The sequence below is a fragment of the Macaca fascicularis genome, chromosome 20, assembly GCF_037993035.2.
Source record: "Macaca fascicularis isolate 582-1 chromosome 20, T2T-MFA8v1.1".
Lineage (NCBI taxonomy): Eukaryota > Metazoa > Chordata > Mammalia > Primates > Cercopithecidae > Macaca > Macaca fascicularis.
Window position 1 is genome coordinate 9853606 of NC_088394.1, and position 26018 is coordinate 9879623.

Genomic DNA, 26018 nt, shown 5'->3' on the forward strand with positions numbered 1-26018 from the left:
GAGAGCGGACTGGGGCAGGAAAGACCCTAGTGTCCCAGGGAAATAAGGCAGGCCAGTGTGTGAGCGTCCAGGCGGGGGCGGGGCGCGAAGGGGAGGGGAGGGCGGGGGAGAGGGAAGACTGAGGGAGTGGAGGGGAGGGGAAGGGGTGCGCAAGGTACAAGCCAAGTAGGGGATTGTGTGAGAGGCGCCAGGGCCAGATCTTGCAGGGGTTTGCAGGCCACGGTGAGGTGGTCAGGTTTTCTTGCAAAGCTGCCTTGCTCTGTGCAAGCGCACTGTCGCACGCTGCGGGCAACACGGCCCCTGGCCGGCCCCCTCCGCGGCTCCAGGCCGGCTGGTGCCTGCCGTGGGCCTGTAGGTGGGGATGGTGGGTTTTGCCTCTATGCGGTCACCGCCTGTCTGCGTCGCTTCCTTCTCCTGGCCTCAGATCCGGGAGAAAGTCCCGGTAGGGTAGGGGGGCGCGCAGCCTCAGGGGCGCCCCGCTATTGCGCGCTGCTGGGGAGCAGGGGCGGGCACCGCGCTCTGCACCGCCATGCGGGTTCCGGCCGGGGGAGGCAGGGGCCGGTGCGTGACGCGGGGCGTGCACGTGGCCGGGAGTGTGCTTTTCGGGACAGGTGCGGGTGCCGCCGCGGGCGCCAAGGCGCAGACGCGTGCGGGCACCCGGCAGCCTGGGCAGTCGGGTTATCCTCGGCTCCGCGGGCGGCTGCCTCTTGTCCACCGGGAAGGCGCAACGACCTCGGGGACGCCAGGGCGCAGGGGCAGCTGAGCCGACTTCGCAACTCTTAAGTTTTTCTTTGGCTCTGTTGCTCGATTTGCCCATCTAAGAAATGGGACTCTGGGCCGGGCGCGGTGGCTCAAGCCTGTATTCCCAGCGCCTTGGGAGGCCGAGGCGGGAGGATTGCTTGAGGCCAGGAGTCTAGACCTGGACAACGTAGCAAGACTCCTTCTCAAAGGGAAAAAATAAATGAAGTGGGGGGGCACTCAAAAGAATCGGAAAGTGCTTTGCAAACTTGGACACGAGTCGGGCGTTTTATTCACTTTCTCTACTCCCCTCCTCCCTTTGGGAGCCCCAGGGGCTGGAGTAAGCACGCTACCACCCACTACACCTCTCAATGCCCGCGGCACAGTAGTCGCACTCGATTTTGCATCCCCCAGGGCCTGTAAACGCCGGAAAAGCTCCCGCGGGGTGCGGTCGCTGGGCCTGGTCACGTGATCCCCACTCGGCGCCCCGGAGCTCGGGGGCAGCGAGCAAGTGCGCATGCGCATCCCTTCAAGCTCTTCCTCCCCACCCCCACCGGCTACCTTGGCTCGGACGCAACCACTGTCAGGTCCTCCCCCTCCTCCCTCTTCATCCTTCCTGACATTCACTCCCTTCCCCCAGCCACTTGGTTACGTCAGGCAGACAGGCCGAAGAACCAATCACGGTGCTGTGCTCAGAAGCCGGCACGCGGAACCGGTCTGATCCGACTAATAGGGGCCCTTGGAGCGGCCACGCCCCAACCGGGCAGGGGAGCTCGGGCCCAGTGGGCGGTGCTTCTCCAGTCAGCATGTGGGCGGGGTAGGGCGGGGACCAGCAGCCGCAGAGGCGTCCTCCGCGGCGGCGACGACGACGTTGCTCAGTCTTTGGGGTGGGCTCAGCGGTGCAGGCCGGGCTGCGCGGAGGGCTCGGCGGTCAGCGGCGGCGGCGGCAGTTGGGAGGCCGCAGCGTCATGGGGGAGCGTTAGACAGGCTGCGGCGGGGGAGGCGAGGGGCGGCAGCGGTCATCTGGTCCGCGGCGACCTCGGCGGGGCCCGGGGGGTGGGAAGGCCTGGGGCGGGGGTCGTCCCTGGTTGCACGGGGCCGCGGGGCGGGGCTCGCCGGCCGTCGGGGTGCAGGAGGCCTGGGCCGCTGAGAGGAGGAGGCGCCGCCGGCCGCCGGGCCCTGCCGCCGGGCCGCTTGACGACGACGCTCCCGCGGGGGCCCCGCCTGAGGAGGACGCGGCGGCGGCGGCGGCGAGGCCGCGGGAGGCCGCGGAGGATGGAGGAGCGGAAGGAGGAGGGCGAGGCCGAGATCCAGGAGCACGGGCCCGAGCACTGGTTCTCCAAGTGGGAGCGGCAGTGCCTGGCCGAGGCCGAGCAGGACGAGCAGCTGCCCCCAGAGCTGCAGGAGGAGGCAGCGGCCGCCGCGCAGCCCGAACACAAGCAGCAGAAGCTGTGGCACCTCTTCCAGAACTCGGCCACCGCCGTGGCCCAGCTCTACAAAGGTGAGGCCGCCGCCGCCATCTTGGTGCCGCTTGGCCGCCCCCGCCCGGGCCCGGCCGTGTCGGCTCGGCTGCCGCTTCGGGGGACCGCTACGGCGGCGGCCCCGGGGGTCCCGTCCGGTGGCGCCGCGGCTCTGCCTCCCCCTCCCCGCAAGATGGCGCCGTGGGAGGGAGGCCCGGGGTTGGGGGGGCAGGCCAGGGCCGGCGTGGGGGGAGCCCCGCTTTGCGGTCGTCCGAGGGTCCCCGCTCTCCGGGCCCGGCCGCCCGGTGTCCCCCTCGGCCCGGAGAGGGGAGGGGAGGAGCCCCCGTCACAAAATGGCGAAGGGAGACGGCGGGGCGGCCCCATTGTGCCCTGAGCCGGCCTCGGGGCGGGGACTGCGAGGGGGGCGCCTCCCTGCGCCGCGACTTGTCCCTGATCTGAGCCCCTGAGGCCTGCGGCATCCCCTTCTCCCCGCCGCGACCCCCCTGCCCCCCGGTCCTCACACTGGGTTTGGGATCCCGAAACCCTTGAACAAAATGGCGAAACCTAATATGGCCGTTCCGGAGTGATTGACGCCCAAATAACATTCTTGTTCTGTTTCTTTTTCTATGTGTGTTTCTTTTTTCTTTCTTTTTTTTTTTTTGGTTTGCTTTTCAGACCGAGTGTGTCAGCAGCCAGGACTTTCTCTCTGGGTCCCCTTCCAAAACGCAGCCACCGCCGTCACCAACCTCTACAAAGGTAAAGATAACCTTGCTGCATTGCCGATTCAGGGAAGGGCCGCTTGCGTCAGGGTGTCTCCCCTGCGTTCCAAGTGTGTTTTCTGCTCCCCAGCCCAGCTGCTAACCTAGAATACCTTGCAACTTGAGAATCCCGGCGGTGCTCTAGCTAGATCCACCGGAGGCAGTTTTGACACCCCTCAGGACAGATGGCAACGCCTGGGGACGTTTTTGGTTTTCTTTTCCTAGAGGGGGCTGTTGTTGGCACCCAGTGGATGGAGGCTGCTGAAGGTCCTGCAGTGCCCAAGATAACACCCCCGGCCCCCTCAGCGAAGAATTATCCTGTCTCTAAAGTCAGTAGTGCTCAGGTTGAGAAGCCTTGAGCTGGGAGACGCTGAGCCTTGCTTCCCACTGGAAAAGACGTTGAGGGAAGAAAAGAGTTGATGTTTTTTGTACTACAGTCGGAGGTGGGACGAACTGTATGGAAAAAATTCTTGAGTTAGGCATTTGAGAGCGTGGCAGTGTATGTAGTTTTGAAGTGCTTGAAAGCTTGCTAATCGGTCATTTGCGTGCATGTTAACGTGCTGCTCTTTTCTAGCATTTAATCACGTGTTTTCTGTCAAAACGATTCTATGTCTGATTATTATGAGTTGCTGGCAGGAATTCTGTTGAGGGTTTTGAGTTGATAGATTTGTGTTTTATGGTGGTTGCTTTCTGGAGTTAATCCACCCTTTGTGATGACATGAAGATATGTAAGTAAACGTTCTTGACCATTGTGCTTTCTTGGTAACGGTGGGTTTAGATTTTGTGCCTTACTGATTTTGAAGACTGAGAAATTTGAGGTTGAATTTTTTTTTTGTTTTTGGCAAGGTTTTTATGGAAAAAGGATTATGACTTTGTTAATCTTAAGAAAAACGTAATTAAATGCTTTCAAACTTTTAAGAGTTGCTCAGAACAGTAATGGAATTTTGTGCATTTCAAACATACCGGTATAGGTTGAAACGGGCTATGAAGCTGCTGCGTGACTCTCAAGTTTTAATTTTTGTGTAAGAATGTGCAAATGGCCGCTGCATCTTGTAGGAAAAATATTTCTTATTGTGAGATTTCTTGAGTAGACTACAGTTTTTTGGGACAGTAATTTGAGAACTGGTAACAAAGTGATGAAAAGGAACGCTAACTTTAGGGAATGAGGAACTATCATGCTACTAGTCCAGCCTTACTGAAAAAAGGGAACATGGTTAAATAGTGCCCCAGTGGTTGGCTTTGCTTTTATATAGCTGTTTCTTAAATTGTGACTGAGTAAATTGCTTCAACATCTGTAGTGCTTGACGGTCTTGAACATTTTGGAATGGCTCTTGGTTTTGTCCAAAAAGGGAATTTTGAAATAATACTTAATTTAAAAAAAAGTTTCTTGGAGTGTAATTTACATACGGTAAAATCACCGTTTTAGAATGTGTACTTCGGTTTTTTTTTTTTTTTTTAACAAGTAGAATATATCTGTCACCCCCACTCCAGCCCCTGGCAGTCACTGATTTGATTACTGTTTTTTCTTCTCCATCATGTCCTAAATAGAACCGTGCAGTCCTTGTAGCCTGTTGTGTCTGGCTTGTTCCACTTACTATGATAAGATTCACCCATCGAGTTCGCATTGCAGGTGTGCATAGTTCAGTGCCTTTTAATTGGCGAGTATTGCTCTGTGGTGTGGCAGTACCATGATTTATTCTTTTGCTCTTGTTGGTATTGCTTTGTTCTTGAAGGGGAAGGCAACACATTTTTAGTGTTTTTATGTGCCAGGTTCTCAGCCTAGGCCATATGAAATGTGAGTGTCCTCTGGCTTTGGTGCTGTTGGGTGCTTGTAGAATGTGTCCTTTTAGGAGTAAGCTAGCAGTTTTCTTTAGTGCTAACTTTTCGTGTAAGAAGATGGATTCAGCGTTTGAACTCTGAAATAATCCTTAATTTGATTGCTTCATTTAAAAATGTTTACAGTTTGCTAGTTTTCCTGCTCAGAAAACTTAATGAGGAACATTTATTTTTAGAAAACATCATATATGATTCTTGGATTATTGTAAATGCTAGATTGTCAGTCTGAACTAGTTTTATTTTGTACCTTGTTCCTGTACAATGAAAACACATCCTTTGCCTAATAGAAATGGTAAGTTGTGTCTTGTGGAATTTGATAGTATAATAACGTTTTCTTATTTGATTCAAGGAGTGTGTGGGTAATACTGTGGATAGTCTCACTTTTTCTTCTTTTCAGGGTGTGGTCTTTGGAGAACAGGCATACAGCTGTAGGAATAATTGGTTGCCTTAAATAGAACCAATAAAATTAGCAAGGTACTGTCACAAGTGCATACAGCAGTAAGTAGTACTAAATTTAAATGATAATTGGTTATAGTTCTGATTAAATATTTAAATATAATTTAAGGGGGAAAAATTTGGTGGATACTTCTAAGTGGGCAGCAGGCAGCATTCCTGTATTTTGTATAATTAAGCACTTAATCTGACAAGGTAAAAATGGGTTATTTTGCAGCCTGGGGACAATTTGGCACTCCTACCAGCTTCTTGATAACTACCAAGAAGTTCACTAGGTTTTTATCTCAATCTTGACCTTCTTAATGAAGGTCAGGATTGAGATAAATACCCAGCAGATGGCCCCTTTTAGTTGTCAGTGGGCTTTTGAGAAGTTGAAAATTCAGTTAATTGGTTTCGTTGGAATGTGGCTAGAAGGATTTGGAAGATAATGTAAATGTGAGTTGAACTTGTCCCTTCAGCAAGGACAGAATTCAATAAAATGGAGTGCGTGGTTTCTTCTGCTGTAGATAGCAGGGTCCGACTTTTCTTCCTCTTTTTGATAAAGGAAGCCAAAATCCTGATTGCTGGTTTTTAATTTGATAAATGTAAAGAGGATGGTGTTTCTTCAATATTCAGTAGTAGTCTTAGATCAATATATTTTGTGATACCTGAAACTAAAGAAGAGGAGTAAAAAATCATTTTAATCTAGCTAGGGTTGATGTTTACCTGGGAAATACTTGGTCAAGCGTGCCTGTGTTCGCTCCTTACATTGGAGATCCCACTTTCCAGCAACCTGTGTGAGCCCGTGTTTGATTGTGCCCCATAGAGCCATTTCTCTAATTGTTCTTTCTCAGCTTTTCATGCTTTTCATGTTTTTCTTCCTTGATGCTTGTTTTCTTTGCCTCCACGTTTTGAAACTGCATTTGTAGCATTAGTTGCATGCAGTCCTGGATATTGCTGAAAGATGTTTCTGGTTATCTTGAACAGCATTTCCCTGAGCATCTGCAGCCTAGCAGTGCTTGCAGAGGGCTAGTGTCATTGTGAGTTGGAGTCTACTGCCACGTTGCCTGAGTTCAGATCTTGACTCTGTTACTTTTTACCTTTATGGTCCTGGGGACAATGAAGCCAGGTGTTACTTCACCATTGTGCTCCTTGACTTGACTTAAATAGGGATAACTACCACAGATTCTAGTACAAGCTCTTAGCTTTGTGCCTGGCATAGTGAGTGCTCTGGCATTCATTGTGTTGGTCAAGTTTTAAGTATTTTTTGGATTTTTCTCAATGTGGGCAGGGCTTAAAACAAAGGGAAGTAATAATAGTTTATTTTCTTTTCTTTTTTCCTTGTGTTGGAATAAACTCTGGTGTGTACTTCCTTGTTCCTCTTTTTTCCCTAAATGGAGTAAATGTAAGTAGAATTGACAGGAAAAATAGTCTGATGCCCTTAAGTCCTGATTTTTGGTACATCTTGATGCCAAGCCCTCTTTATATGTCTTACTTCATTGTGGCCATTTTGGACTCGTGAACTAAAGGAGAACTGAGCATAATTGTAAATGTGTGGGCCAAGTGGCAGGTGACTTAGAAACAAATGGCCAGAAATCATATTTTACCTGGAGACTGGTGGAGCTGGTTTGTGACTCACTTGGCTGCAAAAAAATTATTGCTGAGTTTGAGACTTTGTTCAAAATACCTTAGTGTAGATTATAGTGAGAAGTCCTGAGCATTATACTTTTCATACCTGTAATCCCAGCACTTTGGGAGGCTGAGGCAGGAGGATTGCTTGGGGGAATGTAGTGAGATCCCGTGTCTTAAAACTTTTTTTTTAATTTAAATATAATTTAAGGGGGGAAAATTTTTAATTTAAAAAAATGTTTAGCTTTGTCAGAAGCAGTAGCCTCAGTTATTCATAATAGTGTTTGTAGATTGTAGATTTTTATAGAAGACTGCTTTTTTTGTGTGTAGCTCTTATTTTTTTCCTTTTTTTTTTTTTTGAGACAAAGTCTTGCTCTTGTCCCCCAGATTGGAGTGCAATGGCTTGATCTCGGCTCACTGCAACCTCTGCCTCCCAGGTTCAAGCGATTCTCCTCCCTCAGCCTCCTGAGTAACTGGGATTACAGGTGCCTGCCACCACACCAGGCTAATTTTTCTGGTTTTTTTTTTTTTTTTTTTTTTTTTGAGACAGAGTCCTGCTCTGTTGCCCAGGCTGGAGTGCAGTGGCGCCATCTCTGTGCACTGCAAGCTCCGCCTCCTGGGTTCATGCCATTCTCCTGCCTCAGCTTCCCAAGTAGCTGGGACTACAGGCGCCCCCCGCCACGCCCTTTTTTTTGTATTTTTAGTAGAGACAGGGTTTCCCTGTGTTAGCCAGGATGGTCTTGATCTATTACCTCGTTATCCACCCGTCTTGGCCTTCCAAAGTGCTGGGATTACAGGCGTGAGCCACCACGCCTGGCCTAATTTTTGTATTTTTAGTAGAGATGAGGTTTCACCGTGTTGGGACAGGCTGGTCTCGAACTCCTGACCTCAGGTGATCTGCCTGCCTTGGCCTCCCAAAATGCTGGGATTACAGGCGTGAGCCACCGCGCCTGGTTGCTTTCCTTTTCTTTTTTCTTTTCTTTTCTTTCTTTTTTTTTTTTTTTTGGAGACAGGGTCTCATTCTGTCACCCAGGTGGGAGCGCAGTTGTGCTGTCTTGGCTCACTGCAACCTCCATCTTCCAGGGTCAAGTGATCCTCCCACCTCAGCCACTGAGTAGCTGGAACCACAGGCACCCACCACCATGCCCAGCTAAGTTTTTGTAGTAGAGATGAGGTTTTGCCATATTGCCCAGGCTGGTCTCCTGAGCTCAGGCGATCCACCTGTCTCAGCTTCCCAAAGTGCTGGGATTACAGCTGTGAGCCATCATACCCAGCCTGTGCGTACTTTTTCTGTGAAAGGATAGGTTGGTTGCGAGTATCACAAAACACAAGTTGGGCTGGCTTTAGCTGTATGGACATGTACTGGACCCTCTGACTTAAAAGGCCACAGCAGGATTGACTTAATTGAGCGGCCCAGGCTCTCCTGCTCTGTTTTCCCCGTGTGTACACTAGCATACTTTGTCATCAGGCTGGCTTCATTATGTTGGCAGAATGGCTTGTGGCTCATGTCTTAGGGCCACTCAGTGAAGCTTAGAAGAGCCTAAAAATGACTTCTGTCATCTCTTGGCCATAAGGGGTCACTTGCTTACCCACAACCATTAATAGGGGTACATAGGGTTATGCAGATGAGTTGAGGGCTAAGCCACAACCCCTTAAGCAAATGTAGAGGGAGTTTCTCTCAGAACACGTTGCTATCTAAACAAAAACTTGGAGTGCTTTAAGAAGGGGAGGACAAGGATTGGATGCCAGGCAGGCAACAAACAGTGGTTATTAAGATTCTCCCCCTGGGCTGGGCGAGGTGGCTCACACCTGTAATCCCAGCACTTTGGGAGGCTAAGGTGGGCAGATCATCTGAGGTCGGGGGTTCAGGACCAGCCTGACCCACATGGAGAAACTCCATCTCTGCTAAAAATACAAAATTAGCTGGGCGTGGTGGCTCATGCCTGTAATCCCGGCTACTTGTTAGGCTGAGGCAGAAGAAACGCTTGAACCCGGGAGGCAGAGGTTGTGGTGAGCCGAGATCGTGCCATTGCACTCCAGCCTGGGTGACGAGCGAAACTCCATCACAAAAAAAAATAAAATAGGCCGGGCGCGGTGGTTCAAGCCTGTAATCCCAGCACTTTGGGAGGCCGAGACGGGCGGATCACTAGGTCAGGAGATCGAGACCATCCTGGCTAACACGGTGAAACCCCGTCTCTCCTAAAAAATACAAAAAACTAGCCGGGCGAGGTGGCGGGCGCCTGTAGTCCCAGCTACTCAGGAGGCTGAGACAGGAGAATGGCCCGAACCCGGGAGGCGGAGCTTGCAGTGAGCTGAGATCCGGCCACTGCACTCCAGCCTGGGTGACAGAGCGAGACTCCGTCTCAAAAAAAAAAAAAAAAAAACAATAAATAAAATAAAATAAAAATAAAAATTCTCCCCCTGGTTCCTGGTCGTTTGTTTTGTGTACTAGGTGAAGGTTAGGTAAATACGTAAGTAACTAGGAGGTATGCTTACTTTTGGATAACACTTCCTTAGGGAATACGATTGGAAAGTGTTCAATTTTGGCTGTCCCTTAGATTGTTACATTCCTGAAGAAACATACGTTGTCTTTACTGGTTGGAGTGCCATGGCTCATACCTGTAGTCCCAGCACTTGAGGCTGAGGGGAGAGGATCTCTTGAGGCTAGGAGTTTGAGATCAACCTGGGCAACATAGTGAGACCCTGCCTCTACCCTTTCCCCCAAAAAAGAATAAAATACTTTTCTGTGTGGTGGACTGACTAGTGCAAATCTAACTCTTAGGTTGAAATCTTACGTAGTCAGTAGTATTTCTTCAGAAGTGTTGTTTTGGTGTAGCATTGTGCTCTTAAGGTTTGTAGATTGTGATTGAGAGATGGCTTCTCATTTGAGGAAGAGATAGGTCATAGAAGGAACTCTGTCACTGAACTTTGGACACAAGGCCCTTTGAACTTCAGTTCCTTGTTATAAACTTGCGATACCTGCTCTAATTCACATGAAGTTTTGTGTGTATCAAAAAGCTGTAAGTAGTGTAATCTAATAAATTTTATGCAGTCATGTAAGAAAGTTATGCATTTGGTCTTCAGAATCAATAAAATTATTTGCCCTCTGCCCCCACCCCAGCCCATTGTGGTGGGAGTATTTGTCTTCTAAAATCTGTTGGATTCAGTTTCACATGCTTATATAAAAACATTTAAAAAAATAAAAGGAAATATGGGATACCTACTATGACTGGTGTGTGAATCAGTTCGTTTTCTTTTGAGATGGAGTCTTGCTCTGTCACCCAGCCTGGAGTGCTGTGGTGCAGTCTTGGCTCACTGCAACCTCTGCCTCGCAGACTCAAATGATTCTTCTGCCTCAGCCTCCCAACTAGCTGGGATTACAGGTGCCTGCCACTAAGCCTGGCTAATTTTTATATTTTGAGTAGAGATGAGGTTTCACCATGTTGGCCATGCTGATCTCAAACTCCTGGCCTCAAGTGATCCGCCCACTTCAACCTCCCAAAAGTGCTGGGATTATGTGTATGAGCCACCGAGCCACGCCTGCCCAGTTCCTTTTTTGAATAAGGAAATGAATGTGTTGTGGTTAAAGGTTAGATTGACATTTCAGTGCCCTTGGGGTTTGCCTAACCTTCAAGTTTGTGGCTCTTTTCCACAGTGACTTCGGTTTCGGTAAGATAGTGTTGGACACAAGACTGGCCATGGTTTCTGTGCTCTGTTTTTCTGGGATAGGTACTCGAAAGCCCATGCTTCTAGAACTGGGGTGTGCTGAAAGCAGCGTTTGGCTGAGAGCCGTCAAGAGGCCGTGTGTGTGTGTGCGTGTGTGTGTGTGTGTGTGTGTGTGTGAGATTATCCACTGGACAGTAGTTTGTCCTGGGATTACGTTAAAATGTAGTCATGTCTAACATTCTCCAGTAAGCATGCAGGTCTCCTAATTAGCCCAAGGTATGAGAAAGATTTTTTTTCAATCAGGTAACTATTTAAAAAGAACTCTATTTTAAATACTTCACCAGGTACATGGGACTTTATATTTTGGGAGATAACTGAGGTTGGGTTTGAGTGGTAAGGCAATTGGACTTGGTTTTTTTTTTTTTTTGAGACGGAGTCTTGCTGTGTCGCCCAGGCTGGAGTGCAGTGGCCGGATCTCAGCTCACTACAAGCTCCGCCTCCCGGGTTCTCGCCATTCTCCTGCCTCAGCCTCCGAGTAGCTGGGACTACAGGCGCCCGCCACCACGCCCAGCTAGTTTTTTGTATTTTTAGTAGAGACGGGGTTTCACCATGTTAGCCAGGATGGTCTCGATCTCCTGACCTTGTGATCCACCCGCCTCGGCCTCCCAGAGTGCTGGGATTACAGGCTTGAGCCACCGCGCCTGGCCGGACTTGGTTTTCAGAATATAGTGTTAACAGTATAAAACTACATTATGCTCCGGTGGTGCAAAAACATACTTAAAACATTAAATGTTGTATCTGCTTTTCTCTTCTAGGACCTTCTAGTCTGTAAGGGTAGTGTTTGCAAAATGCTTGACTTTTAGTGTACTCATAGTCGGTTCTGATGTTGAGACTTGGTCATCTCAGAATTTTTGAGGTGAAATAGTTGTCAGTTGCATAATTTTTTTTAAAGAGGTTCACAACTTCTTACATAACTGTCTTATATCTAAGCCAGGCTACTAGTGATTATTGAGTTTTCCCAGTGTTCAAATCTGTGATGAAACCATTAGTCCCTTGCAGATCTGACTGTTGGACTTCTTGTGTCTTCAATCAAAACAAACCAAAACTTGGCCAAGCTCTTCCCAGGATAGTTTTTTTTTTTTTTTTAAAACCACCTCACGTGGCCCCTTCCCTTTGGCCCTTGAGTTTTGTATCAGGTTTAGCTTCTCTTTTTTTGCTGTCTGGTTTGGCAGGTGTATGTTTACATGCCTACTTCATTTTTCTTTCTTCCTTTTTTTTTTTTTTTTTGAGAGAGTGTCTTGTTCTTTCACCCAGGCTGGAGTGAAGTGGCACACTCTCGGCTCATTGCCACCTCCGCCTTCCGGGTTCAAGTGATTCTCCTGCCTCAGCATCCAGAGTAGCTGGGATTACAGGTGCCTGCCACCACGCCTGGCTACTTTTTGTATTTTTAGTAGAGATGGGGTTTTGCCATCTTAGCCAGGCTGGTCTCGAACTCCTGACTTCAGGTGATCCACCTGCCTTGGCTTCCCAAAGTGCTAGGATTACAGGCATGAGCCACCACGCCCGGTCATCTTTTTTTGCTCTCTCCAAGCCTGCTTCAGACTTGTTTCTTGTATCCCTTTTTTACTATGCTTCAGACTTTTTTCCTCTGTTTCTCCAGGTCTGGGCTTACCTCGTAACATTTGGCTTTTGAAGAATAAAATTTCCTTGTTCTCTTCAGAAACAGAAACTTCTTCATTTATAAGCTTGATTAAAAGCAGTTCTTCTAGGTAGGATAGGTTTAAAAACGTGATTGCTTCTAGGTTAACACATTTTACATTTATCCTTTATGTGGTTTGATAAGATAAGTTTTAGTTGCTCAGTGACTTGATTTCTCTTAATGCCTCCAGCTCTTTCAGAATCATTTAAGTTCTAGGTACAGCATTACAAAGTCATCTAGGTTTGTCCGCCCCTTTAGGGTTGGCTCATCTAAATCTTTTCTTAGAGAGATGGGAAAGTGGTGATCGTCTCTAAAGCTATTTATATTCAAAATGGTGGAGTCCTTGCTTTGTTTATGAAGAAGTGAGAAATCAAGATTATTGATTCACATTATACCAGTAGTGAGACACTGGAGAAGTTACTTCACTTTTGAGCTGCTTTTTATGTTTGTAAAATTAGAATAATCCACCTTCTCAAAGTTGTGATGGAGAAGATATGAATGCACTCTATAGCATATCAGGTTTCCAAATTGATGTCGAATTCTAGTCCTGGTCCTTTTTATTTTGAAGTCTTTTTTCTTTTTAACATCCCAGGTCCTACATTGATTATTTTTTTAAGAGAAAAGATCTGTGGGCAATATCCTTGTTTTTATTTCTTCAGCAGTAAAGACTATCATCTGCCAAAGAGTCAGCCTTATTATAAAGTTCTGGTTGTTCTGCTGCCCTCTTGACATTTTCTTTAATAGTGCAAATTCAGCTTGGGATCCTCTGTGATGTCTGGATGATTTTTTTTTTTTCCTGGAACACAGCTTTACATTGTTTGACGATTGCCCATCCTTTCAGAGTCTACTGTAGACATAGCAGACAAGAAATTAAAGCCGCCGGGTGCAGTGGCTCACGCCTGTAATCCCAGCACTTTGGGAGGCCGAGGCGGGTGGTCAATGAGGTCAGGAGTTCGAGACCAGCCTGACCAACATGGTGAAGCCCGGTCTCTATTAAATACAAAATTTAGCCAGGTGTGGAGGCGTGCGCCTGTAATCCCAGCTGAGGCAGGAGAACCCGGGAGGCGGAGGTTGCAGTGAGCCAAGATTGAGCACTACAGCCTGGGCAACAGACTCCGTCTCAGAAAATGAAATAAAATAAAATGAAATAATCAAAGCCGGGAAAAGTAATAGAGAAATGTACACAGTGTTGTTGCTTTTACAAAAAGTTCAAGGATAAAGTAAAGATGTTGGTTAATGCTGTTAAAGACATACTGGTGATTTTCTGCTGGCACAGCAGCTCAATTAAAAATAAATTGCAGTGACTTAAATTTTCAAATACTTTTTTCAACTAGATGAAACCACTGAAAGGTAGGGGTCATTTTACCAAAACCCAGGTGGAGTATACACAAAGAATCAAGTCTGGGAGATCTATTGGGAATGGTTGAGTTACAGGAAGCTGTTGGGAACTGGAAGGAGAATGAGAATATACCCAGGGAAATAAATAAAGCTTTTTGTTTCCACCATGCTATTTGGTTTTAGTGTTGAGCCGTCAATCAGAATTAATTTTTCCTTCTAAAACGTTTGTCGCTGTCTTCAGCTTGTTCCTGAATCTTGGTGCTGAATCTGTCAGTAGGAGTGCATTTCCACAATGACGTGGTAAATGCAGATGAGTGTGGCCTGAGGCATGTGCAATACTTAGACATCTGTTGAATGATGTGATGCAAGTTATTTTAGGTAGTTCCATTACAGATAACTAATCTGTTTCTGTTAAAAAAATTTTTTTTAGCAAGACAAGCTCCAGGACTGCGTTAAGTCAACACTGAATTTAGACATTAAGATTAAATTTTATATATAACATTTTCATTATGACTGTAATCATTTCAGTTTATATTACTGATACAGAGGCCACATCATGGTATTCACTTTGGTTAGCTTGTAAAATGGTTTTCTTTAGGAGGGAATACAATTTGACTCTAATGATCATGATACATGTTTTCTTTTTCTTTATTTCTAACAGAAAGCGTGGATACCCATCAACGAAGTTTTGATATTGGAATTCAGATTGGCTATCAGCGACGCAATAAGGATGTGTTGGCTTGGGTTAAAAAACGCAGAAGAACTATTCGTAGAGAAGATTTGATCAGCTTCCTGTGTGGAAAAGTTCCTCCACCACGAAACTCTAGAGCTCCCCCAAGACTGACTGTAGTGTCCCCTAACCGAGCTACTTCAACGGAAACTAGCTCATCTGTAGAGACTGATTTGCAACCCTTCCGGGAAGCCATAGCTCTGCATGGTAAAGCCGTTTAAACATATTTCTTTGGAAAAATGGTTAAGAGGGTGCCTGTGGACCCATTTTTCACTTTTAGGTTTAGGTCCAGATATGCTGTTTTTTGTCTATTACAGTAAACAGCTTGCTCTAGAAATGTTTAATAGAATGTAAGCTAAACCTTATATGGGCGATTTCTGTCAGATAACCCATCCTAGAAAATGTTTTTAGAAAGTTAGTTTGAGCTTATTGGTGTTAAAATTACATATCTTTCTGCAGTGTTGATTAGAATTTATCGCTTTACAGTTATGTGTTGTACATGTTTTTCTCCTCTTCTGAAGTCAAAGAGGAAGTTCTTGTGTCTTAAGAATTCTGTTATATTTCTAATGGTCCATGACAGGCAAGTAAGGTGGGAGATTGTTGGGTTAGTTCTCATGGGACGTGGGACCTCCCTTGATACCTTTCTTACTTGGTCTGCTATAGATGGTGGGAGAGGATGGATGTAAGATTCGACCTTCTGCCTATCGTCCAGTCCCTCAGGTTCCTTGCGCTTTAAGAGGCGGGCCCAGCAGAGTTCAGCCAGTGGACAGGTGGATCGCTATCTCCCCAGACCAGACCTGTCATAAGAAGGCACTCTTGGCTAGGGGATTTTAGTATTGCTGGAGAAACCCAGGGAATGTAGTCAGTGATAAGTCTGTTGTTGCTTGTTGCTCTCTAATACAGACTTCCAAATAGAGCTGGGAGAGTTAACCTGTGTGACAGCATTTAATACTGCTTAAGGAAAGAAAGCAACAGAATAATAAGACTTGCTTGAAACCATGGTGAAAACATGGACCACGCAGATGGCTAAGCAGGTAGAAGTAATTAGGTCATGAATTCTTTTTTTTTTTTTTTTTTTTTGGAGATGGAGTTTCGCTCTTGTGGCGCGAGCTGGAGTGCAGTGGTGTGATATTGGCTCACCGCAACCTCCGCCTCCGGGTTCAAGCAATTCTCCTGCCTCAGCCTCCTGAGTAGTTGGGATTACAGGCATGCACCACCACGCCTGGCTAATTTTTTAGAGACAGGGTTTCACCATGTTGGTCAGGCTGGTCTCGAACTCCCAACCTCAGGTGATCCACGCCACCTCGGCCTCCCAAAATGCTGGGATTACAGGCGTGAGCCACTGCGCCTGGCCGTGAGTCTTGTTGACAGTTAACATTTTTGGGCCATAGTACAAGTCATCTAAAACAAAGTAACCTGGTAAGGTACTAAGAAATAGTGGGATATAAAGAAACTTTATTGAAGTTGAATCATTGAAACTTTAATACCTGTAGAGATTTTGTTCTCTCTGGCAAACTGTAGTTCTTTCCTGAAACCCCAATGTTGTTTTTTCCGTGTTAGTGTTTAGGACAATTAAAAACAAAAACATGAATTGCAGGAAAGTTCAGGTTGTATGGATGCAGTACTTAAAACTGCACACTGTTCCTGATAGAGTGGAGTAGTTAGGCTGTCAGAACTTTGGAAGCTTGGGCAAAAATGGGATCTGTTGATACTGAATTAGAGAGTTTCACATCTTTTCCCCTAAAGTTTGGGAAAACAGTTAACTAGAGGTGTACATAGTTTGTTAGATTAATTTTAGTGCATGGTAATATTTGATGCAGTTGTCTCTTAAGTATTGTGATTTTCTTCCTTTTTTAAGAGGGTTGTGGCTCATTCCATGCTTCTCTTAAGGTATCTTTTTTACTCTATTGTACTGTTACATTTTAGAAGAGAGTTTTAAGAAACATAAAAACCACACTTGTTATCTTAAGGTAGCAGTAGTGTACATAGTAGTAAAAAGGGCAAGCCAGCCTCCTCTGCCCTCAAAAAACTGTATCCTCCAACTCCCATGTATTTTCTTATATTGCAAGTGTTCCATCTGTGATTTATTGTTTTCCTGAACTTTGGGAGTTTTAAGTAATGATACAGTTGAAGGGACTGTTTATAATTTTCACATGTTTAAGTTGTGAGGATTTAAAACTTAAATATAAGGTTTTGTGTAGGAAAAAATGATCTTTACCTCCAGTAAATTTCTTATGTAGCACTAATCCAGTACAGATTGGAGACTGAATGCATTCTTACTCTTAGGGTTCATACCTTTAATTCATGGGTTAAAACAGTGTTGTGGTGAAGTAATAGGGCCCCTTGAAAGACCCTACAGAAACATAAATTATACTGAGTTGTGCTCTACTGGTTTGTGAGAACATCAGTGTATTAAGGAGAATGGTAGTTGAATTTGAATATTTAAAGTAATTTGAATGGTTCTGGTACTAGGGCCATTAACTACTAATGCTGATTAGTGACTTTAACTGGGTGTCCTTATTATCTGATTTGTTTGAAGTGAACACTGTTATGGTGCTCTTTTAAGATGTACTTGGAAACACCATAGTTAGGGTAAATACAATGCCAGAATTCAGTCTTGCATATTATTTGCTTAGCCAAATTCATGAAGTAAAAGGCCAAATTGAAGTTTTTGGAGTTTTGCATTGAGGGTGGGTCCAAATTCATGTGTTTGGAGAGCAAAAGGACATGGGAAAAGAATTGGTATATTGAGGCAGGCTTGAGTTTATAATCAAAGCAAACTCAACGTTCCTCTTCATGTCCTATGTATTTAAGAGAGGACAGTTTTCCCTCAGTTTTTTTTCCCCTTCCTTACCCCTATCCCCATGAAATACAGCCCAACCAACCAAACATGTTCTTAATTTAAAGGAATATGGCAGACTTGATGCCTGCTGAATATTTCATGTAGATAGAGTGTGACAATGAATGAGACCCCAAGTCATTACCCTTGTAAGCCTCGGAACCCAGTTTAGTGGGAGAGACTAATGTAAACAGCTTTAATCAAAAGTATATCAATTGGCCAGGTGCTGTGGCTCACACCTGTAATGTCTGCACTTTGGGAGGCCAAGGTGGGTGGATCACTTGAGGTCAGGAGTTTGAGACCACCCTGGCCAACATGGTGAAACTTTCTATTTAAAGAAAAAAAGGGTATATCAATTTATGGTTATCAAACAGGTTTGTTTGTTTGTTTGTTTGTTTGTTTTTTTGAGACTGAATCTTGCTCTGTAGCCCAGGCTGAAGTGCAGTAGCGTAATCTCGGCTCACTGCGACTTCCGCCTCCTGGGTTCAAGTGATTCTTATGCCTCAGTCTCCCGAGTAGCTGGGATTACAGGCGCCTGTCACCACGTCCAGCTAATTTTTGTATTTGTAGTAGAGACAGGGGTTTCACCATGTTGGCCAGGCTGGTCTCGAACTCCTGACCTCAGGTGATCTGCCTCAGCCTCACTGCTTGCCCCTAAGTGCTAGGATTGCAGGTGTGAGCCACTGCACCGGCCTCAAATAGTTTTTATCAAAGCTACTTCAATTAGTGGCTAGCAGGGCTTAAAGACTAATGCTGTGCTTTATTTTGACACTTGTCTGCAGCATACTGCTTTTTTTCCTGTGTCCTGTGGGACCTAGTCATTTGTATGTTAGACTCACAGAGGAATTAAAGAGATAAACATGCATGTGCTAAATAGATTTCTGTCTTGCTTTGTTATCCTGTCTTAAAATAACATTATAAATTTCCCAAGAGTTAAATTAATACTAATAACTGGTAACTTGTTTTTATGTAAACAGCATACTTGAGCCCAGAAATCTTCTGGACTGCTTTATGGATCTCTGCCTGCCCTTCTCATTGGTCCTCTGTTCATCCCTTCTCTTCTAGAGCTTCTCCTTACCTTGGCTTCTCTTCTGCCACATTGGCCTGCCTGACCTGTCCTCAGGCCCCATCACTGCCCTAGATTACATTCCCCAGCTCTTCACTTCCAAATTTGGGCCTCTCGTTTAGATCTTCTCTCCTGACTGCCAGATGGCATGTCCCACTGTCCTCCGGTGTATATCTCCAAAGTGTCCCACAGGCATTTGTCTCAGATGAAGTTTCAGGTTGGACTCATTCTTCTGCGCCAACAGCAGAATGACTCATTGAGCCATTCAGCACATTCTCTATATGGCAGATTCGGTGCTGTCTCTGGAAATACATCAATATACAGCGATTCTTTTTTCTGTTGAGGCAAACATAGATTTGGACAATTTCTATTCAGGTCATGAATGTGGTATGTGGAAGATATTCTGAGAGCAGAAAGGGATGTTTTACAGCACAGCCAGCTGTGTGGCGCTCATGGCAGGCCCTCTGGAGGAGTTGAGCCTGGGCTCTTGGGCTAATGTTTCAGCTCTCACTTCCTTCTGAGCTGTAGTTGCCAGTCCATCTTTCATGAGACCATTGGAATGATCTTTCTGGTCTTGTCACTTCATGGTTTAAAGTTTCCCTGGGGCCTACACAGTGAAGTCCAAATTCAGCATGGTGTATTACAAGACCCTTATGATCCAGTGTTAACCAGGGGTTAGGTATCCTAGCCATACTGTTTATCTCTTGAATACCTCTGTGCTGTTTGACGAGTCCAGCCCCTACGTGTTCATACCTCACTTCTGTGACACCCTTCCTTCAGGTCTCCCAATCTCTGTAGCCTCCCTGAACTATGCATTTGCTCTGCTGCTTGATTTGTTTCTGTGACTGTCCCATTCCCCTCGGCACACATGATAGCATGGACCTTGTCTTGGTCCTTTTTTTTTTTTTTTTTTTGGCTTTAACAGAACATAGCAAAGAACTTGACATAGATGTATTCTGAGTTTACCACTGGAGTTACCACAGAGGTCTGCTAAGTGAATACAACACAGTGGGGACCCAGAACCTCTAGAAAGGGTTGAGAATTACAGTCCCCAGATAGCTACAATCAGGAAATAATGTAACCTGTTTGCCTAGGGTGCTACATACAACTGAGACTTCCATGGGACCTTAGGGTGATAACCATTAAACCTACTCTTTCAGTGTTTGTTTACTTTGTAAAAGCATCACACTAAGGAGGTTGTCGTTTAATCCTCATACCTACCCTGCGTTATTAACACTGTTGATGAAGAAAGGTTTACTTGGCTAAGATATGGAGCAGTTTAGTAAGTGGTAGAATAGATACTCCAGTCCTGTCTCCAAAATGCGTATTTTTTTGAATTAAAAAAATTTTTAGTTTTCAATATATTTCTTATTTTTGACTTTTTATTTTCTGTAGAGTTGGAGTTTCACCATGTTGTCCAGTCTGGTCTCTATCTCATGGGTGCAGGCCGTCCCCCAATCTCGACCTCCCAAAGTGTTGGGAATACTGGCATGAGCCACGGTGCTTGGCCTCAAAATGCACACCCTTAACCACTATACCCTTATGTTTTTAGATGTGGGATTTTTGTCTACCACATCGTCCCCCCTAAGACCTAGGGCTTAGGTGTTGAGGTGGGAAAGATCTTTAGGCTTTTCTTCTCAAAATTAATCAGAAACGATGTGAATTTTATATCTCTTTCTGTGGTTTTCCCTATAAGCAAATCTGGATTAGTAGACTTAAAGGTGAATAAACAACTGTATCCCTGGTTCACTGGTTAGGAAGAGTACATAGTCTTTGTGTATAGGCTATTTTCCTTGGTAACCTTGGGCAACGTGCTCCACCTCTCCAAGCCAGTCTCCTTTGTGAAAGGTGATACAAGATAATACATTAAATGAGAGCCTAGGCAGGTTACCTACCCTACCATGACACTGGAAGTATTCTTTGCCTTGAGGAAAGGAGAATTCTGGTTTGTTCCCGGTCCTGTGGGTACCCTCTTTTCCCCTGGGCAATTTTACTATAAAAATAGACCAAGGATCGGCCGGGCGCGGTGGCTCAAGCCTGTAATCCCAGCACTTTGGGAGGCCGAGGCGGGCGGATCACGAGGTCAGGAGATCGAGACCATCCTGGCTGACACGGTGAAACCCCGTCTCTACTAAAAAATACAAAAAACTAGCCGGGCGAGGTGGCGGGCGCCTGTAGTCCCAGCTACTGGGGAGGCTGAGGCAGGAGAATTGCGTGAACCCGGGAGGCGGAGCCTGCAGTGAGCTGAGATCCGGCCACTGCACTCCAGCCTGGGCGGCAGAGCGAGACTCCGTCTCAAAAAAAAAAAAAAAAAAAAATAGACCAAGGATCTCAAGGCCCAGTGGCTTTTGCCTTCTGGGATACTTTTTTGCCTCCCTGTTTAGTAAAGGTCACATTTTAAATTGCAGCTAACACGCTGGAGGGGGTCAGATCATTTAGAACTTTGACTTCATAAATATTACTTGCTAAGATCTTGAGCTTGTCTGATGTTGTGACCGACTAGTGAAGTTGGTTACATTGTCTTTCTCCTCACTGGAGGGAGAGATTTGGAGTTGCCCTGTCCAACCCAGTGCTATCTCTGGAAAGGGTTGGATTGAAATCTGGGCTCCCTTCATTCTGAGCTGTCATCATGGGGGTTAGGTGAAAAGGGTCCCGAGTAAGAAGATGGCGTGGGTCCTAGGGTGGGGAGCCAGATGCCAAGTCAGACTTCACTCAGTAGCTTTATGCAAAGCCCCACTCTGACTCGTAGCATCTCATAGGTGGTCTCTGCAAGTTGCTGACCCTGATTCAGACTGTTCCATAAAAATCAGACACTTGGTTTAGTTCCCAAACTGATTTTGATGACATTCTTGACTGCAGGGCTTGGAGGTAACCCCACTGGGTCTGAGTTGTTCCTCTGTAAAGTTACACATCATTTCAGACTCAAAGGCCTTTAGCATGCAGGGTCTGGTGTCATAATAGGCACTGATGGGAACCATTACTATCATTGGCTTTTGGCTTTACTCTTCCCAGTTGTGAGTTCCTTTCCTGTTTAAAACAAGTTTTAAAGACAGGGGGACTTGGGCAAGCCCAGGCAGTCTAGCCTTTAATATAAAAATTTCAAAACAAAGGAAAAAAACTTTGTAAATTGTTTTTTTAAAGCAGTGCTTTGTGAGTTACAAGACAGCAGCAGCTCTTCAGTGTTGATTGCCGAGGCCTTTTTGGTTTGAAAACTCTGCTTTGTGAATTTGGTGTTAGGAGTTCTTACTGTTATTCTGCAACCTTTACTATTGTCCTTTATTTACTGAACACAGTGAATACCAAGCGCTCTGTTTATTAGAGGCTAAGAGTAGGGGCAGGTGATTAAAGAAATAAAAATGCTAATAATCTCCTCAAGGAGTTTCTGGCCTAATAGATTATAGTAGACAGTGTGAAGTGTCTAAACGCAGGGAATCAGATTGAGGCACAGTGTCATCTCCTTGAGAATTAATAGGCTGCATTTCTGGGTTCCTCCCCCCCGCCTTTTTTTTTTTGCCCAACAGAGTCTTTCTGTGGACTGCATGGAACTTACTATTCTCTCAAATCATTAAGTTGCTTGATAATATTCTTGGATTTGGAGAAACTGGGTGTAGGGCTCTATGAAAAAATCATTCAAAATCGGGTTTAGGGGTATAAGGTTGGATAGGATGTTTTACAAAGAATAATGTAAGGCAGATAACTAATTTGTCACATCCAAAATAGAAAACTGCTACCTTTTCCGTAGAAAAGGAAAGCTCATTTTAGGCAGCCTAAACCAGTAAGATTTTCTTTCTCCTCCAAGTGCAGATTTTTGTACCCTTTGTTTGTCAAAACCTTCTTTGGCCCTACACATGCAAGAGTGATAAGGAAGTTACCACATTTTTTTGAGAACAAATCACTCCTGATAAAATTTCTTAGACAATTGATCATTTTAAGAATAAATTTAATTGTGTTTGGCTGTGTCTTGCCCCTTTCGTGTCACTCTTCTACCTCTTCCATCACTATAGCTAAATATTGAGAAGTATGTCTTGACAGCAGCACGAATGTTTCGATTAAGTATTTTAAAACTGATGGATGGTTTGGCCGGGCGCAGTGGCTCACGCCTGTAATCCCAGCACTTTGGGAGACCGAGGTGGGTGGATCACCTGAGGTCAGGAGTTCGAGACCAGCCTGACCAACATGGAGAAACCCCGTCTATACTAAAAATACAAAAATTAGCCAGGCGTGGTGGCACATGCCTGTAATCCCAGCTACTCAGCAGGCTGAGGCAGGAGAATTGCCTGAACCTGGGAGGCAGAGGTTGCAGTGAGCCGAGATTGCGCCATTGCACTCTAGTCTGGGCAACAAGAGCAAAACTCAGTCTCAAACAAAACAAAACAAAACAACCTGATGGTATAGTACGAAAGAAACATCTTGCAGTTTTCTGTTGTAGAGAATTAATTAGAACCAACCTGTTGGATTATACCATTCACCTTTCAGAATCCTTCCTTCTCTCTGGAAACCCACACTCCTCCCAGCAGTGTGTGGAACACAGTTGATTCTTAAGGAATGCTTGTTGAATGTTGCAGTCTGCATCTTGTTGAAATAGAACTGTTGATAGCTGTTTAAAAGTAAAATGTGTCTAAAAAACATTTGGAAATTAGATGTAAGAGATTAATGCACCAAAGCAATCTCTTAATTACTTAAAATGAATTATTTCAAAGAATCTTCTTTAATTGAATTTTCTGTGAAGTCTGAAATTTGTAAATTACGCCCCTTTGTTCAAACCAACCCCTGAAAAGAACAGTTAAGGCAATTAAGATACCATTAAAATTTTCAATAAAAAGTTGGCATTTTCTGTGTATTAAGATTAGATGTGCACTTTGGGAGGCCGAGATGGGCGGATCATGAGGTCAGGAGATCGAGACCATCCTGGCTAACACGGTGAAACCCTGTCTCTACTAAAAAATACAAAAAACTAGCCGGGCGAATTGGCGGGCGCCTGTAGTCCCAGCTACTTGGGAGGCTGAGGCAGGAGAATGGCGTGTACCCGGGAGGCGGAGCTTGCAGTGAGCTGAGATCCGGCCACTGCACTCCAGCCTGGGCGACAGAGCATGACTCCGTCTCAAAAAAAAAAAAAAAAAAAAAAAAAGATGTTAGCTGCTGAAGTTTGTGGAGGTAGGACATAAAGCTTCCAACATCAGTAGTGCAAAATTGTGTTGAACCCGCAGTAGCATTTTGTTGAACATTTTTTTCATTGCAGTGGAAAGGGCCATGTAGCATGCCTCAAAGACAGGTTACTCAGCCTGGTGCTTGTTTAATTCATTCAAGTTTAATTTTCTCACTGATTTTATGATTAATTTCTTGGAAAATTTGAAAGTTTTCAATAAGTAAATGAGTATCTTGTTATCCCACTATATAGAGATTAACTGCAGTTCAATGTTTGGTGCATTTTCTTTTAGTCTTTTTTTCAATGTATAAATATTAAAATTATTTCATAGTTGAGATCATACTGCATATATGATACTGTATCTTGCTTTTTTCATTTTAACGTCGTGAGCAATTTTCCCATGACATTAAAAACTGTCTTTGAAAAATGGAAAGCATTTGGGGCTGTCAGCATAACTGAAAATGTTTTCTTGGTGTGACACATGTATCTTTGTAATTGGTTTGATTTAGTGTGCTTTATTTCAATAAAAATTCAGTATTATAATTTACAGATTGGGGTGGGGAGTGGTATCTACTTCAAATTACCGAAATCTTCCTAGTAGAATTCCTTTTTAAATGTTTGAACTCCCCTGGTACATCTTAAACACGACATTGACACTGCAAGTGCTTGGATGTCCTGGCACCTCAGAACACAACTTTGTGCAAAAGGAGTGCTGTGCATCTGAATAGTGCAATTCATTTCCAATGCAAGAATGCCAGTTTCTTAGGGCCCCTGGTCAGGATATTGCCCACTTTGTTTAAGTTGTGATTTCAAATCCCATTTTCTATGGGAGATAACACTGGTGGAACAGATCTGCAGAGGGCCCTGCACCTGCGCTGGTGGATCAACGGTGTCTTCTCACCTCCCAGGGCTAGCTGCCTTACCTTCCCTCATGTGGTTTAAGTGGCTGGGAAGCAGATAGACAGTGTAGATGAAGTCCTGGGCCACTGGCTGCTGGAGTGAGGCAGTGAGATGACTGGACTGGCATTTGTTCTTTCTCTGCCTGTATGTGACCTCTAACTATGTGCCTGGAAACTGAATTACATGTAATTAATGCTGCAAACAGGATTTTCTTACTGCCTAAGCATGAACTTGGTGTGAAAATAATAGTTAATAATTTACCATGTAACTTGGATTCTTATAACCTGGACTGTAAATTTGTTTTAGCTCCAGTGGGAGTTTTCCTTTTCAAAGTGTGATGAAACCATCCTCATCTTTTCCACCCCTGGACTAATCATTTAAAATGGATACGGAAACTTTAAAACTGCTGAGTTTATCTTGTGTTAAGCAATTAAGACTTCTCTGTCTAATCATGCTACTTGTTCTGCTTTTGTCAATTGATACTCCCGTAGCCCTTTTGAAAAAGTATGTTTTTGGTAGAAATTAAGTTGTATGCCCTCAGGACGTACAACTTGGTTTTGTTTTTGTTTTTTTTGTTGTTTTTTTTTTTAGTTCTGAAGCATGTTTAGATTTTTCTGTACTTGTATAGGTCTGATTATGTGGCTTAGCTAAGGTTTCCTAAAGCATCTTCTAGTAGCTGTCATTGGTTTGTAAAATAAAATTTGGGCTGTCAAAATGCACCTTTTTTGGTTGTTAATCTTAATTATTTTTGACCTTTGTGAAAAGTCTTTTTGGGAAGATTAGGTAGGGAAACTTTGAAAATATTTTCACTGCTATGAGAGTCAGTCATAGATCATATTGCACATTACAGTTATCAGGCTAAACACCCAGGTCATACACCCAGTAGAAAAAGTTGATTTCCCAGAAACTGCTGGAATTTTCAGATTGACCAAATTGATGTTTAACACGTCTTCTTTTTCATGAAGAATGGCAATTGAAACAATAAGGAACATTTGCTTGAAATCCCTAGTCCACTTCTGATACAGTGTTTTGAGCCTTCCATATTTGTTGTTAGGTATTAAACATGCTGCCATGGGACTCCTATGTTAACAACGGCATTGGGGTGGGGTTTGTTGAATTCTTTTTGTCATTTGAAGTGACAAAGGGGATCTTGATTTTAATTATTGAAATAGCCCAGTTTATTGCTGAATGTGCCCATATTTTGCCATTATATCTTTTGGATTATGAAACAAGTATGAAAGGTTATCTTTGAAGAACGTGGGCACCTTGTAATACGTTACAGGCTGAGACTAGGATATGAGAAGGCATGGCTCTCCCCTCAAGTTTAGTCTTGCTGTAGAACTTTAAAAAAGCCAACAATGGGGATAATTGAGTTTTAAACTTGATGGCAGTGATTTAAGTGAAGAGAACCACCTGAGTTTATTTCCTGGTGTTGGAGAGGTGAATAAACATCAACAGCTGAGCCTTGGATTTCAGTGGATTTCAACATGAGAGGGTAGGACTTTGAGGTATTATTCTTTTTCAGAATTCAATGAGTGTTATGTGCCAGGCACTGTGTTAAGGTCATTAGATGGAGATGAAAAGATATTTTCTATAGAAAGAGGTGGTTGGTTGTACCATGCTCAAGATGTTTTTTGTGGTTTGTTTTGTTTTTTAAAAATAAGCTTGTGCCGGTTGAGGAAGAGGAAGTGAAGTTCCTTTTTGATGGTGTTGAGTTTGAGATGTCCAGTAGGCAGTTAGAAATCTGGGAAGGCCCTTGAGCTCATTAGTCCAGTTTTGGT

General features: G+C 44.7%; 1 protein-coding gene across 1 annotated transcript in view; it reads left to right on the forward strand.

Moving 5' to 3' along the window:
• The first annotated feature begins 1615 nt into the window (after positions 1 to 1615).
• Positions 1616 to 26018, forward strand: part of HAPSTR1 (HUWE1 associated protein modifying stress responses) — a 29208-nt gene continuing 4805 nt past the window's right edge. Inside the window, exons 1-3 of the mRNA XM_005591229.4 lie at positions 1616 to 2239; positions 2874 to 2954; positions 14218 to 14493. Coding sequence (XP_005591286.1) covers positions 2014 to 2239; positions 2874 to 2954; positions 14218 to 14493 — 583 coding nt within the window. The 5' untranslated portion in view covers positions 1616 to 2013. The remainder of the gene's footprint in view (positions 2240 to 2873; positions 2955 to 14217; positions 14494 to 26018) is intronic.